General features: G+C 31.9%; 1 protein-coding gene across 1 annotated transcript in view; it reads left to right on the plus strand.

Annotated features, from left to right (window-relative positions):
- LOC143062603 (uncharacterized) overlaps positions 1-17,055 on the plus strand; it is a 142,496-nt gene that overhangs the window by 101,370 nt on the left and 24,071 nt on the right. The window contains exons 60-77 of the mRNA XM_076234267.1: positions 361-524; positions 857-1,030; positions 4,497-4,568; positions 5,673-5,810; positions 5,992-6,034; positions 6,644-6,795; positions 7,188-7,355; positions 7,726-7,935; positions 8,562-8,604; positions 9,304-9,458; positions 11,027-11,200; positions 11,640-11,852; positions 12,641-12,683; positions 13,740-13,903; positions 14,661-14,831; positions 15,118-15,327; positions 15,861-15,903; positions 16,217-16,380. Of these exons, the coding sequence (XP_076090382.1) occupies positions 361-524; positions 857-1,030; positions 4,497-4,568; positions 5,673-5,810; positions 5,992-6,034; positions 6,644-6,795; positions 7,188-7,355; positions 7,726-7,935; positions 8,562-8,604; positions 9,304-9,458; positions 11,027-11,200; positions 11,640-11,852; positions 12,641-12,683; positions 13,740-13,903; positions 14,661-14,831; positions 15,118-15,327; positions 15,861-15,903; positions 16,217-16,380 (2,501 nt within the window). The remainder of the gene's footprint in view (positions 1-360; positions 525-856; positions 1,031-4,496; positions 4,569-5,672; positions 5,811-5,991; positions 6,035-6,643; positions 6,796-7,187; positions 7,356-7,725; positions 7,936-8,561; positions 8,605-9,303; positions 9,459-11,026; positions 11,201-11,639; positions 11,853-12,640; positions 12,684-13,739; positions 13,904-14,660; positions 14,832-15,117; positions 15,328-15,860; positions 15,904-16,216; positions 16,381-17,055) is intronic.

Consider the following 17,055-nt stretch of genomic DNA (forward strand, 5'->3'; position numbering starts at 1 on the left):
CCACTTGCGGCGGGGGTATCATCAGTGAGCAGTAGCTCGCAGTTTCACTTGTTATTTCAAATTTTATGCATGATGGGGTTAAAATGTGTCTTACGACCACCCCATACATTTATTTCTTGAATAGTCTTTAATAGTTTATTTCTATATCAGCAAGTATGAAGTATGATACATTGGAAGTAGTCAGATCTAAGGTAAGGGATAGCACCCAAGAATGCAAATACAGGCCTTCAGAAAAGAAATAGAAAACTTACAAAATTTTCTATTTAACATTAAAAAATGTATAAATTATTTGACACTAATTTTTGATAAGAAAATATAATGTACAATTAGGATATTTTAAGATGGTCCTTTCTTTTACAGATTTGTGATTCAAGACTTGTCCATGGAAAAGCAGTTCCTTATTAACATGGACTTAAGTGTTTGTTTTGAAGCTAAAGGTCCCTGTGTGTTTACATCTAATATCTTAAGGAATGCTAGGTTACCAAAACCTGTGTGTGATCTTAGCTCTACTTTGACATTTGGAGGTATGAACTACTATTTTGTTTCTTTTATACACATAGTCCTTCAATGCTATTATGGTAAAAACATATTATTATTTATCAGAACTGTGTATGTCTGCACATTTATTTATTAAGTCTTATAAATATGAGTGGGGTTTCAGAGAAGTTTTTGTTGTACCAATGAAAAAACAAATATTGACAAAAAAATTTATTGTGAAAAGAAATAAAAAATTGAAATACATGACATTTGTACTATAACTGTGGATATTGCCTTTTTAAGGTCAATCCATTAATTTCACATTATCTTATTTCTAACATTCCTACACTTGTAAATATATATTGTACTTGCCTTTCAGATATTTCCCTGAAAGAGTTGGCAGAAAACTTGAAGTTGGACATATCAGAGCAACTTCCATCATTTGCCAAAGATTTATTACTGGAAAAACTTGGTATATCAGAATACTTACAGACTCCATCATGTAATAGATCTTCATCATTGTATACCCCTAGTCACAGTGGATGGAAAAATGGTTTGTACTCTTACAAATAAACTGTATCACTAGTTAACTTGAGAACAAAATATATTGAACAACCAGATAACCTGAAATGAGAAGAAATTGAACCATTTCATGCTGTCAAAGCAAAATTGTTGATACTGTTGATTTACCGTAGAAAGGCTTGTATAGTTCACACTGGTACATAGTCCACACCCCCTTCTCCCCACAAAATTTAAGGGAAAAAAACTTTTTGTAACTGTCAGAAAAAGTCTAATGAAACTCCAGTAATTTCAAATCCTGTGCAATCGTTTGAGGTATTTTCTTGGGAAAAACCTATTTTCCATCATCAAACAGAAGCTGAAACTGCTTGTAAATGATTCTAGAACGCTTTATGATTGTTAAAATAAGTTTCAATCACTTAAAAAACAATTTAGAAACTTGTGTATGTTTAAAAAGGAATCAATTACATACGAAAGTGAACCAATGCCTGGTGAGTCTGTAGTACGGTAGAGTCCATAAAGTGGATACCCGAGGGTATGCAGGGTCGTTATGATAAAAAACATAAAATGTAGAGAGTCTTATAACAACAACACTTTAGGGACTGCTGCAGAAATTTATTGATCGACATGTTTCCGTGCCGTCTTCTGGATAAAAACAATACATAAAATCATGCTGAAGTACAAAATCAGGTTGTTAAAATTTAAACGTCACAATGTTACAATGGTAGGTAACGTTATTAATAGCAACTGAAAGTGAAAGTGAAAGTTTATTGTAAGTATGCAAATAAACTATAAAAAGAAATTCAAACAAAATGTTTTTGTTGTGAAAATGTTTGTTAAAATTATTCTGCCAACATGTGTTTGTCCTCTAGGATCTTGCATCGTGGAAAGAATAATACAATAAGTTGTCAGGCTATGTATAGACTGTATATAGGTTGTGTGGTCTGAATGTTCTGTTAACTTTCAGACCACACAACCTATATACAGTCTATAAACATTCAGACCACACAACCTATATACAGTCTATACACAGCCTGACAACTTATTGTATTATTCTTTCCACGATGCAAGAGGACAAACACATGTTGGCAGAATAATTTTAACAAACATTTTCACAACAAAAACATTTTATTTGAATTTCTTTTTATAGTTTACTTCCATACTTACAATAAACTTTCACTTTCACTTTCAGTTGCTATTAATAACGTTACTTACCATTGTAACATTGTGACGTTTAAATTTTAACAACCTTATTTTGTACTTCAGCATGATTTTATGTATTGTTTTTATCCTGATGACGGTGCCCTAGGCACCAAAACATGTCGATCAATAAATTTCTGCAGCAGTCCCTAAAGTGTTGTTGTTATAAGACTCTCTACAGTTTAAAAAGGAAGTTTTAAGGTGGCACGTTAGTATTTACATTTCAGAATTTAGGTTGCTCTTTTGTGTACCCTACCTAAGTCAATGTATCTGAACAGTGTGATTGGACTAAAAATACAGTATCAACTGAACATACTTTCCCAAACTGAGGGATGAATCAGGTGTAGAAAAATATGAAGTAATATTACATACAGGTGAAAATGAATTTTTGGGAATTTTTTGAAATTTTGTATTCACTGCATGATAAAAGACCTAAAAGCACTAGTGGCCTTAGGTTTTTAAAAATAGCAAAATAAGTAAACGGTCATGATACACATTCAAATTCATTTCTGAATAGTAAAATGAAAGTACTTCAGTTAACTGTGAATGTAGAATTTTTTGCAGTGTTAGAAAGTGGTGAAAATTCTAAAAAGGCTACCATTATCCCTTATGGGCCGGGAAATACTATCGTGCCACCTTAAAAGCATGTGTAAAAGAAGAAATTAACCGGTGAGAGTCGAAATCTGTACATGACAGACATCACTATAATACGACTTTGAAAGTAAAACAGTTCCATCCTTTTATAAAAAAGTCTTTCCATCCTTTTGTAAAACAGTCTTTGAGTTTTTCTCGTTTGAATTGTTTTACATTGTCTTATCGGGGCCTATTATAGCTGACTATGTAGTATGGGCTTTGCTCATTTTTGAAGGCCGTACGGTGACCTATAGTTGTTAATGTCTGTGTCATTTTGGTCTATTGTGGATAGTTGTCTCATTGGCAATCATACCACATCTTCTTTTTTATATTTGATATACCTATTGCATTAATGTTTGAAGGGTCTTAAGCTAATACAAACCATATTAGTCAGTATGAAACACCAAAACGGAATGAACAATAACCGATTACGTTTTGTAGTTTACAAATTCTAAGCTGGTTTACGGTTGTCTTTTTTACTATGTTTGGATCGTTTCAATCAAGCAGATACCAGTTTATTTCAACCAATGCATTGAAAAGAAACGAGAAATTTGTAATGAAAGGTTTAGTTTTTATATTTATCAGTATTAATTTGATATTGAATAGAAATAACTTATTAATATGAATGAGTTAAAATTATTACATGTAGTTTGAAAAATGCTGAGAGCGCCCTCTACAATATCAATAACAAAGATGGCGGAACATAAACAAACCACCTCGCTCGCTAAATTAAACTTGTTCTCTTATTTCTTGCTTATTGTACTCTATAGTCCGCACCCCCTCTGGAAGTTCCGATTTTGGAGAATAAAACCACAGACTATACAAGTCTTTCTATGGTATTATTATTTGTTGAATGCAATTTTTGGTGGATTTTTTGGGTAAAGATGAACCACATATTTTAATTTATGATGAAGATCTATTCTTCAACAGGCTGTTATAGACTTTGGTAAAACCTTGAAATGAGAGATCCATAAAATATGACTTGTTCTCAAACTACAAAAATGTGTACCCAGGAAAATGAATTAATCCAATGCACTTTAGAATTTTGCCTTTATAATAAAATTGTCTGACATTTTTACACTTTTTGTACTGTATCATTTAAAATTAGTTTCAGCTTGCCCAGGCAACATACATCTACCTGACCTGGGTGATAATATGAATTGTTACCTCACAGACTACTGTACAGGTATAGATTGTTGTGTAGAGATACCACAGATCAGACAGACATTCCATGTATATGTTTTACTTTCAGCTTGCCCAGGCAACATACCTTTACCTGACCTTGGTGATAATATGAATTGTTACCTCACAAACTACTGTACAGGTATAGATTGTTTGTGTAGATATACCACAGATCCGACAGACATTTCATGTATATGTTTTACTTTCAGCTTGCCCAGGCAACACACCTTTGCCTGACCTAAGTGATAATATGAATTGTTACCTCACAAACTACTGTACAGGTATAGATTATTGTGTAGAGATATCACAGATCAGACAGACATTCCATGTATATTTTTTACTTTCAGCTTGCCCAGGCAACATACATCTGCCTGACCTGGGTGATAATATGAATTGTTACCTCACAGACTACTGTACAGGTATAGATTGTTGTGTAGAGATACCACAGATCCAACAAACATTCCATGTTTATGTTTTACTTTCAGCTTGGCCAGGCAACATATCTTTACCTGACCTGGGTGATAATATGAATTGTTACCTCACAAACTACTGTACAGGTATAGATTGTTGTGTAGAGATATCACAGATCAGACAGACATTCCATGTTTATGTTTTACTTTCAGCTTGCCCAGGCAACATACCTCTGCCTGACCTGGGTGGTAATATGAATTGTTACCTCACAAACTACTGTACAGGTATATATTGTTGTGTAGAGATACCACAGATCAGACAGACATTCCATGTTTATGTTTTACTTTCAGCTTGCCCAGGCAACATACCTCTGCCTGACCTGGGTGATAATATGAATTGTTACCTCAAAGACTATTGTACAGGTATAAATTGTTGTGTAGAGATATCACAGATCAGACAGACATTCCGTGTTTATGTTTTACTTTCAGCTTGCCCAGGCAACATACTCCTGCCTGACCTGGGTGATAATATGAATTGTTACCTCACAAACTACTGTACAGGTATAAATTGTTGTGTAGAGATACCACAGATCAGACAGACATTCCATGTTTATGTTTTACTTTCAGCTTGCCCAGGCAACATACCTCTGCCTGACCTGGGTGATAATATGAATTGTTACCTCACAGACTATTGTACAGGTATAGATTGTTGTGTAGAGATACCACAGATCAGACAGACATTCCATGTTTATGTTTTACTTTCAGCTTGCCCAGGCAACATACCTCTGCCTGACCTGGGTGGTAATATGAATTGTTACCTCACAAACTACTGTACAGGTATAGATTGTTGTGTAGAGATACCACAGATCAGACAGACATTCCATGTTTATGTTTTACTTTCAGCTTGCCCAGGCAACATACCTCTGCCTGACCTGGGTGGTAATATGAATTGTTACCTCACAGACTATTGTACAGGTATAAATTGTTGTGTAGAGATATCACAGATCAGACAGACATTCCATGTTTATGTTTTACTTTCAGCTTGCCCAGGCAACATACCCCTGCCTGACTTGGGTGATAATATGAATTGTTACCTCACAAACTACTGTATAGGTAAAAATTGTTGTGTAGAGATACCACAGATCAGACAGAAATTCCATGTTTATGTTTTACTTTCAGCTTGCCCAGGCAACATACCTCTGCCTGACCTGGGTGATAATATGAATTGTTACCTCACAGACTACTGTACAGGTATAGATTGTTGTGTAGAGATATCACAGATCAGACAGACATTCCATGTATATGTTTTACTGGATGGTTGTAACCACAGGATGGATATTGGTATAGAAAATTTAGCTGTACATAAGGCATACTTCGATTTTGAGTTTGGTATGTATTATTAATGTTTTTAAGGTGATGCTTTACTTACAATTACATGTAAGTTACTTTTATTTAATTCTCTTAATTGCTAAACTTAGTCGTTTTTCAAAGAATGGGAAAAGTTGTATCATATTAAGGTTTTTGATTAAAACCTGCTTTTAGACATATTAACATTCATTTGTATTTCTAGATACAGAACAGACAGTTCAGCTTAGTAAACTCCTTACATTAAAGTAAGTAGCTTTAAAATATAAGAATAAGTCTTTGTTTCCCTTTTCAGTAAAATTATGAGCCCTAAAAAAATACCCAATGGTGATTCTGAGTCTTTCAACGCATAGTTTGTAATGCAGGTTAAGAATACTTATTGCATTACACTGTATATTATACAATAAACTTGAAACATTTTTATGAAAACATTTTGTCTTTTGGATTATAATGAGTTATAGATTTAATTGGTAGATTTCTAGACAAATTTGAGGTTTTCTGATTTCCCACATAATTTAACTGTAGATTGCATTGGTTATACATGTATCTTGATATCAAATATTTCCCAGTTTATTTTGTTTACATTGTTTTTCATGCTTAAATTATTTCATTAGAATATAATGTCACATTCAGACAATTTTGCCACAATTGTTACAATATATGTTACAATATATGTTACAAAGGACGTTTGCGCTCTTGTGTAATTAACACTTTGATGTTTCAAGGGGAGATAATTGTATTAGATTTTTTTCTCTCCTGGTGTTTCATTAGTGACTTTGAGAAGAGATGTGTAGTAAATATGAGCATTTCAAGGGGAGATAATTGTATCATATTTGTTTTTCTCCTGGTATTTGTAGGTACTCAATCAGTGACTTAGAGAAGAAATATGTAGTGAACATGAGTATAAAAGTTTGTTTAGAACCTTCAGGACCATGTATCATGTCATTGGAAATTCTGAGGAACTCATACCTACCCAAGTTGGGTTGTAACTGGAATATGGACTTTTCAGGTAAATAGTTTGTCCATTGGGGTTAATTGTCTTACATCTAAAGAAAACACATGAATAGATAGTAAATACCTTAAAGATCTATAGGAATATAAAAAGTAAAATCACAAAAATATATCTATAGTGATAGCTCACTGAAAAATAGCTAACATCATTATTAAAATGATTACATGGATTTGATGGTATTTGCAAAGGAAAAAAGACAATATATGATTAAACAATCAAGATCTACTGCAAGGGCATACAATTTGAGGCAATTGAAGCCTGCTTAATGTTTTTGTCATCAAAAGATTGGTATATGAGTCTATGTGACAGTTATTCCTATATTAATGTGTGGTAGTAATAACTTTTTAGTGTAATAGAAAAAAATGTATTTTAATGTTAATATATTTCAGAGTTTTCCCCATCTAAGTTATTACAAGACAGTGGAGTGACAATAGCTGACAACTTACCAGAGGTGCTCCTATCACAGGTGATGGAAAAGATGGGAATCACAGACTACCTACAGGATCCTCAATGTGACAGACAAACCTATAATACGGACAGTAGTGGATGGAACAATCGTATGTTCTCATTATTATACTCAAAATAAAGATCTATTTTATAGATCTTAATGCACAACTGTGTCATTTTGCTTACAACATTTCATTTTGGTGGTAATAATAACATTTTCTTTAATTCCCTTGTCCATAAAAAAAAGTTGGTATGATGGCTTGTACTGAAGCTGCAGTTCAATCTAAAGGTACCATGAGATAAAGTCTTATGCAAATAAGTGAAATCTCATTTTACTTTTTTAATAGGTGAAAAAAAAACAAACTTTTCACACAATTAAATTTTGTTAAAACTCAGTGCTAGGCAAACTATTTGATATGGATCGCTAGAAATTAAAAGCATATGGACTTCATCATGGAGGTAATATTTTTTTTATTTCAGAGTGTGGCAATCCTAATATGACACTACCAGACCTACCACCTGACTTTAACTGTGTTATGTATCCAAACTGTTCGTCTGTTCAATGCTGTGTATATGTCAAATTTCTTAGAAGGAATGTTCATTTATCCATGGATTTAGATATTTGCTCCAGAAAGATTTCTTATACTGTAGAGAAACTAAAGAAAGCATTAGTCTTTGACAGCAAACTGGGTAACTATTATTATATAAATCTTTGTTGTGTCTTTGTTACTGTTAGTTGGAAGTAGAAGGGTAGTTAACTATATTGTTAAGAGATTAACTGGTGACAATTACAGGTCACACTGGCCTATGATCATTATGAAAGTGGACCTCATGTTTATCATCTACTGACCAACATAATCAATTTTCTTTTACATTTTATGCCCCATTTATGTGCATTATGTTTTCTGGTCTATGTGAACGTCTGTCTGTTCGTTCGTTCCTCTGTTTGTCCGTCAGTTCGTCCGTTTGTCCCGTTTCAGGTTTAAGTTTTGGTTAAAGTTTTTGGTTGAGGTAGTTTGGGATGAAATTGAAGTCTGATCAACTTGAAATTTAGTAAACATTTTTCCTATGATATGATCTTTGTAATTTTAATGCCAAGTAAGAGATTTTATCCCATTTTCACGGTCCACTGAACATAAAAAATGATAGTGCGGATGGGGCATCCCTGTACTTGGGACACATTCTTGTTCTTCAATAAATTTTGAAAGATTACAACAAATATTATATATCCATTGATATTAAAGGAAATTGGTCTCAGAAATCATTTTGGTGAACTGTTTAGATTTCAAGCATTCACATGTTTATTGTCTTTTCAGATTTTGATGGACAGCTGAAACTTCTGAGTTTTGTTACACTAGAGTAAGTTATAACAGGAAGCAAAACTAGATATTTTTTCTTTATTTCTATTATAAGTACCAGATTTTTTTTTATTGTTAATGATATGTATAAATATACCTCAGCGAACAATGCTTTTTCACTCCATCAGTTATTCATTTTCATTCGTCATTTTTATTTTCAGTTAAAAGACACCAATTCATTTAAATTTAAGGGTATTACCTATTTCACATTTATTTTGGCCTGATATTTTGGTCCAATAATGGCAATATCATTTTTGATTTTCAATCTAAATATATTCATAAAATCTGCCTTTGATTTCAACTTATTGATGATAATAACAATATCAAAGTCATATATTATAATAATGACATTATGTATATCTTATATGTATTATATTATATGAATTTCATGTATATGTTGTAATTGTTGAAAATAAAAAAAATTAAAAGTTAAAAAAAAAATTAAAAAAATTATTGAAGTCATCATCTGCCTCTAGCTATATACTATGGGATGAATTTTATCTGCTTACTTAAATAGAATGTATGCGTAGCTTGAAATCTGCTCTCAAATTCACTCAGCTAAATTTGATGTTGTTTGTAAATTTTGCAATAACTTTGAATATCTTATTAACAAAGAAAATTTGGTGCAATATGTCCATATGCAGTGGGTTGTATTAAAAAAATGCTAGAGTTTTTGAGTATCTTGTTTCCTCTTTATCAGCTACACAATAGATAGTACTGAAGATGAAGTCAGAGTAAACCTGAACTTGACAGTCAAACTGGACGATGATACCATTCTATACCATTCTCAACTATTACACGACACAATGATTCTAAAAATACCATGTGATTGGAATACTGGATTCTATATACCAGGTAACAATTATTGTGGTTGTAGCTTCTATTTTGGCCTGTAAACTCAATCCAGATAACTTAATTTTCACAGAATTCTTAAGTTCATAGTTGGCTGTCTGCCAGCAAAGGTTTTAATCTCATCTTTACACATCTAGTTAGTATATATATTGAAATAGTTGTTTCTTTTGAATATCTAAAAGGCTTGCCCATTTATATTATAAATTGGTCACCAATAAAAAAAATTTGAAAAATAAATGCAGACACCAAAGGGAGAAATAAAACTCATTAGTTTAAGATAGAGATGCAAATAATGATAAGAAACAAAAGAAACAGTCTACAAAACTCTTCATAAGAAAGACTAAAAGTCTGGGGTGATGGCAGGTAGTTGAGAAGGGTCAGATGATCCTGCTCCATAAAGTGACTTCAATCCTTTCAACTGGTGAATAAATCCATACTTGTAGGTGAATGATTGTTATTAGTATAAATGAAGGCAGGATAGAAAATTATAGTTTAAAGAATTTTTTAATTAACCTATGTGGTAAGAAGGCTAACAAAGCCTATAGACAGGGTTTCCCCTGGGTCAATTATTTTTTTTGCCACCTCTTTCGCAAAACAATATATTTTTCGCCACTTCATTATTTTTTTCGCCAAGTAACACAAATATATTTTTCTTTTAAAATTTGTCTTTTTTTCAGCCCCCTCCTCCTAAATATGAAGCCGGTTTTTACAACAAAACAAAACATTTTATCACTTGAAATTGATCACTCGTGTAAGGTGTAGTCATTACATTGAAGGGTTACTCTCATGCCAACCTTTTGAATAGATTTCTTCATAACAACAGTTTTCTTTTCTAGTCTAGACCATCGTAAATAAGTAAAACTATGATAATACTTGAAACACGTGTGTCAATGAAACGACTTGAAAGTACCCACTCTAATCAATTATCTATATCAAAGTTAAATGGTAAAGTTTTAAATCAGAGACCTTTCTTGCTTTTCAACATTTTTCGTCATAACAACAGTTTTCTTTTCAAACACGTGCATCGCAAAGTGGTTAGTAATTCCCTTTTGTGACATGTGACAGACGCCATTTATCCATATCATTTTGTCATATGATACAATACAATCAACACCTTTATTAATTAGTCCTTTGATGTCGATACCTATTCAATCAGCTGATTATTGATTTTCTGTCAAAATCTAAACGAGTTCAAGGTGAATTCGGAGTATTGTCTGATCAGATAAAGTCAGAGAAACCCAAAAAAAGTAAATAAACAGGATGACTGAAAATAAATCGTTATATATTTCTTTTGCCAAATTCTTTCACCAATGACGAATTTTAATTGCCACAATTATTATTTTTTCCCAAATTGCGAAAATGGCGACCGCCAGCGGAAACCCTGCCTAGAGAGCACTTGTGATTCATTAAACATTTGAACATTTTGTTTACTTGTACTTAAGAAAAAACTACAAAAATAGGTATCCATGGAATAAAATTGAATCCGCGGTATATAAAACTTGAATTATGCAGTCTTGGACCAAAAAAACCTGTATGAAATGAGGATTTATCATTTTTCTGTCATCTTTCAGATTTTTCTCTGCAGTCATTCCTTCAGACAGTATCTCTCCCATCAAAAGAGGACATAACAAAACTAATGGGGCAGAAATTGTTAGAGGAAATGGGTATAGGACATTTACTGGAAGAGAATCCATGTGAGAGGTCTAGTTCTATATATAGTCCATCTGTGAAAGGCTGGAAGAAAGGTATGTTATTGATCTTAACTTTTGATGATGATTTATCCTTCCCTCAAATTGAATGCATGAAAAAGGGATAGTTTCTGCTTTCCTTACAAGCATGTTGAATCCATGAATTAGATTAAAAACTGTTGTTTTTTTTCTAGATAGAAATATTTCCCACAGAATATATCAAAAAGTTAGCACTCAATATTCTATGATATAGCACTATATAGTGTAAAAGAGAGACAGAAGCTACCAAAAAGAAAATCAAACTCATAAATCAAAAACAAACTGACAACACCATGCTATATATAATCTTCTATAACCCCATGGTACTGTAATGGTTTAGTAAGTTATTGTATTGTTGAATGTCCTATAGATTTACCATTATACTTTACCACTGTACTCATTACTTGTGGTGTTGATTTGCATGTTTGCTGCTAACACATATTGTTGTATATTGTAGACTGTCCGCTTGGTGTACCATTAAAACCACTGTCTATACCAGCGACCTGTAGAATACCAGACCATTGTACTGGCATTGATTGCTGTATAGAGGTAGACTTTCTTCACAGATCATTCCATGCCTATATTGACATAAACACATGTGACAATATGTTTACTGTTGGAATAGAGAAGCTAAAAATAGATCCTGTCAGTCTTATTAACTATGAATTTGGTAAGCATAATCTTAATCTCCATGATAAGGAGAGGTTTGTTAATTTATACTGAAATATCAATGAAACCACCAATATTGGGACATCATATATTTTTTATCAATTTTCCAGTATTTCATACTATTCCAGTTTCTTACAATTCCTCATGTATTGCATATTAGTATGACAATGGTGCAATTAAATTTAAAGATATTTCTTAATGAGAATTTTTTATTTGTTTAAGTGTGTGGTTTACAAAATAAAAAGTACATTCATTCATTCATTCATTCATTCATTCATTCATATCTTTAATTCCTCATAAATGAGATTCAATGAACATACAATACATGAATATAAGTAAACATCACACAACATAATTACACACAAAATATTAGTATAAGAGCAAGATATAAAGTAAATACACAAAAGATAAAGCAATATTTAAAATACTGATGCAGTGACACATCATGTATTGTCACATCTAATAACACTGTCTAAGAGATCGACTATATTCTGCTGCACACTGGATGACATGTGCTTGACACAGCTTCAGAAATTGAACCGATTCATCTATGCTTGAAAAAATTGTCAGTGGTTTTCGACTGAGTAACATTTGAAAGGATTTCGTCGTCATACATGCTTAATTTACAGTAAAGCTGCACTGGAAAATTGTCACTTGAAATGTCCCACCAGACTTTGTGCTGTGCATTACTATTTTGGCAATTGCAACAAGCGAATACATAAACATCTTTAACATTCCTTGTACATATATCACATGTATTACTTGTTGCATTTTATTTTCACTTGACAGGTACTACAAAGAACTTTAATCTAAAGGGATTTGTAAGAGTAGGGTGAGTTTGAGAATTATGTCAGAAAATTTCACTTTAAAATTTTTTTATAATTAAAGAAGGAAATATTATCCTGATAAATTGATGACAATAACGAATAAAATTTTTGCTTTGTAAAGCCTAAAGTGTTATGTTCAAACATGTTTTTTTGTTACGTGAAATGCTTTTGTTAAGGTAAGTCTAATAAATACAACACAGTTCATCATTTATATTTAGTGTGCTGTTATATTACCAAACATGCATCTTGTATTCAAGCAAACATTAGGACCTTTGAATCAAACTCAAATGACTTGGAAATTTATGGTTTATTGATTGGTTTTATAGTTAGGTCCATTTGTAAAAAAAGTTGTTTCAAAGGTTTATTATTATTACTTTAACTGTTAAGCCAGTTTTTGTTATATCTATTTTGCGTGACTGTATTTATGCATCCCGTCATACTTTGAATGACAAAATTATTTCATGTCTACCTGTGCGAATTTCAAACGCGCAATTTTCACCAGTACTCAAAACCCTCCTTCCTTGATGGGTGCATTTTACATAGACATATAAAATCGTATAATATAATCAAAATGAGGATGTTAATTTGATGTATGCCTTTTTGTGCTTCGTTACATTTGTTGTTTTTATAGTGATTAAGATGATAACACAATGTTGACTGCTGTACCCCTATTTTTGACATTTTTACCTATTGTGTCTGTTTGTTTTGTTCACGCATCGGTTACAATATAATGGAATTTGATGCGACTGTCATACAAGTGAGAGGTTTAGCTAGCTATAAAACCAGGTTCAATCCACCATTTTCTACATTTGAAAATGCCTGTACCAAGTCAGGAATATGACAGTTCTTGTCCATTCATTTTTGATGCGTTTTGTTATTTGATTTTGCCATGTGATTATGGACTTTCAGAATTGATTTTCCTCTGAGTTCAGTATTTTTGTGATTTTACTTTTTATAAAGATGCAGCCAAGTTATATTGACATTGTTTCTTATACATTGTTGTGTATGTTACAAAGTTATAGAGTGTTTTTATAATAAGACATATTTATCTTTTTTCTCAGTTACAATATAGAAGATTTACAGTCCCAGAGAAAGTATAAGGTCAATGTGAACCTCAGCATTTGTATTGAATCTGTTGGACCTTGTTTATACGATGCAGTATTGTTCAAAGATACCATAATTCCAAAGATTATGTGTGACTGGGAAGCAGGTTTTTCTATACCAGGTAAGGATATGATTTATAATCTGCTTGAGATCTGTTTGCCTTGCTTGTCTACAATAGTGGAGAGGCACATGTTTAGGATGTAATTACCACTGTCTTATTAAGGACCTTGACTGCTAGGTATATTTTGGTTATTTCTGGTCTCATTGACACATATCTCCTTTTCTTCATAGGCATTTGTATTTAAAACTTTTCAGTTGACAAAAGTGCCTCTAGAATTTTCATAGACAGGAAATGAAATAAAAACCATGTAGAATAAGCATAAAATATGTGTACATTATTGGAAAATATAAATTTATTGGTACAAGCTTTAGAAACAAGAAGAAAAGCAAGACTGGCTGAGCTTTTCTCCTGTTTTTCAGGGAGTTCAGATACATTTTATATTTCCAACAAAGCAAATTTATGTGCATTACTTGAGCATTAGTTGTTTAAATCCAAATCATTGCCTCTGATTTATTAAAGAAATTGACACAGTTGAAACTCGGACCGCGAAGAGGACCCTAAAATGAACTGTTACCCAGAAAGAATTGAATTATAACACGCTAGATGCAATTTATTTATGTTTAAAAAAAATATATTAACAATTATGAAAATTCTTGGGTAAAAGCTTGGTAAAAGACATTAGTGACAAATGAAAAGAAAAAAAGAGAATATTAAAAGCAAAAATTTGTGAAACAGGTTTTAAAGAAAATTTGCGTTGAAATGTTGCGCTTATTTAGATAATTGGCTACTATGTTAATTCTATATTTAACCTTTGTAGACTTTTCTTTGGAGAAGTACACTGCCATGGCTGGAGAATTAGTGAGTAACTTGACAGATTCATTCAAGGAGAAGTTATATGAAGATCTTGGAATAGCTGGTTACCTAAGAGAAGATTCGTGCTCCCTTACATCAGATGCCTTTACACCTAATCTAAATGGTTGGAAATCTGGTAAGGTTGTGTTGCCTTATGTACAGCTATATCTTAAAAATCAGTTATCAATTATGTACTTAATATTTTTGGAACTTTGGGATTTGGAAGGTAAATCAACATTATTGTTTCTGCAAGTTTATTGCAGAATTTAAACAATACTTCTTTTTTTTTTATATTCATTGATTGAACATTTTTTATAATGTTGCAGTTGCCAGTGGTATTAAAAATTATACATTTAAACAAGAAACTTGTTTGAAGTTTGTTGATTAGGAAGTTTTTGACAATCAAAATTATGTTTTTTCAGAATGTAGACAGGATTTATCTCTGCCAGCTTTACCCAGTTCTACAGTTTGTAGTCTGCATGACACTTGCACTAATATCAGCTGTTGTGTCAATGTGGATTTCCTGAAAAGATCGTTTTTTACCAATATTGAAATGGATGCTTGTCAACAGAAAATAAGATTCAGTATTGAAAAGTTAAAACAGGAAATAAATATTCTAGACTACAAGTGGGGTGAGATCTTAGAAATATGTTGTTTACAGTTTGTTGCATAAGTTGTTTTTTTGTCAAGTAAAATCCTTTTGGTATAATGTATGTAGTCAAGGTGTAAGTTTTCAAGAGATTCTTTGACAATGGTTTTAGACTACTGAGACACAAATCTTTTGAATACCAAAATAAATGTTACGAAGTATTCAGATATGAATTACTAAGTCCAAAAAGAATCAAATGGCATATCGCCGCATATGTAGATGTGTAAACTTATGACAGAACATGCATTGCATATTCAAATTAACATTCCTTACCTCTGAATATAAAGCAATCAATGACAGACAATTACTATAAGGAGTCTTATGTCAGAATTTAACACAGTGATTCACATGTGCAAAAAGTGATAAGATTTTATTAGGTTAAGAAATAATCAAACTACTGAAACATTAAAGAATTATTGTAGTTGCAGAAAAGTTTGTTTGCAACATAGAGCTTTTCAATATGACAATATCTAAGAACAATCATTTATCATTGTGTTTGTTTTTCTTCTTATCCAGGTACAATTGAGAAAAGATATCTTATGAATGTTGTCAGACTTGAGTGAGTATTGACATTTTGTTGTAGGATTCTTGAGTGCTCTTAAGTCTGCTTTTGATATATTTGAGATCCAGGTGCTACGATACAATGATACTGTTTAATGCATTTTAAGTTTGATTTAGATTATTATACTCCTGTAATAGACTGAAAATGATTAAATCTATTATTCTACAGGATAATTCACATTTTGCTGTTTTCACATAAAATATAAGTGTTCAAACACTTTTTAATAATAAACATTTAATTATAGTTTTCAATTATTGTGCTGTTTTAGAATCAACTGTTAGCTGTACATGTTTGTTATTGTTTGTTACAGATATGTTATAGATGATTTGACAGTTACATCTGAATACCAGATAAGCCTTAATATAAGTATCTGTTTTGAATCAAAGAAGACCTGCTATTTAAGTATGAAGGTGTTTGATCATTATAAACTTCCAAAAGTTTTCTGTAATTGGGGAACAGGATTTGAAATTCCTGGTAAGTCCAATAATACTAGTTACCAAAAAAGAAGGAGAATTTTCAGTAATGTCACTTGAAATTCTACGACACAAGATTACAATACATGTTTTCTTTACATCAGTAAAGTTCCATATTTGAAAATACACCATACCCTGAGAAAGCACTTTGAAAACCATCTAAAGAGGAAATTTGAAGATTTCTCTTAAACAACAACAACAATACTTTATGTTTAAGACAAATATGCAACATGGCATACATTTCATGCATTATAGTTCTAAAAGTCAAGTATAATGAAAATTTGTAAAAGTCTGTGTAAATTGTTATGGAAACATATATTTTCAATTGCTTGATTTCAATAAATGATATGTTATTTTGTTTTTGTAAGAATTTACATTTGTAATGATTCTTAACATATAGATTCCACAACTGCAACAAGTGTATTACGATATTTCTCCACTCGAGAGAGTTAAATTTTAATATTTAAAGCGTGAGGCTTGCCAAGCTTTTTGAACAATTTTAACAACTTTGACTGTTGAGAGTGGAGATATATGGTAATACACAAGTTACAGTGGTGGAATCTGTTTCTCTAATGATTTTTATCCTTCCTTTTCAAAGATTTGAGGAAAGTTGTGTACTTGTGATGTGATGGCATCAGACATGGTCGCCTTTTTTCATGACGTTACAATAAGAAAA

The sequence above is a fragment of the Mytilus galloprovincialis genome, chromosome 2, assembly GCF_965363235.1.
Source record: "Mytilus galloprovincialis chromosome 2, xbMytGall1.hap1.1, whole genome shotgun sequence".
Lineage (NCBI taxonomy): Eukaryota > Metazoa > Mollusca > Bivalvia > Mytilida > Mytilidae > Mytilus > Mytilus galloprovincialis.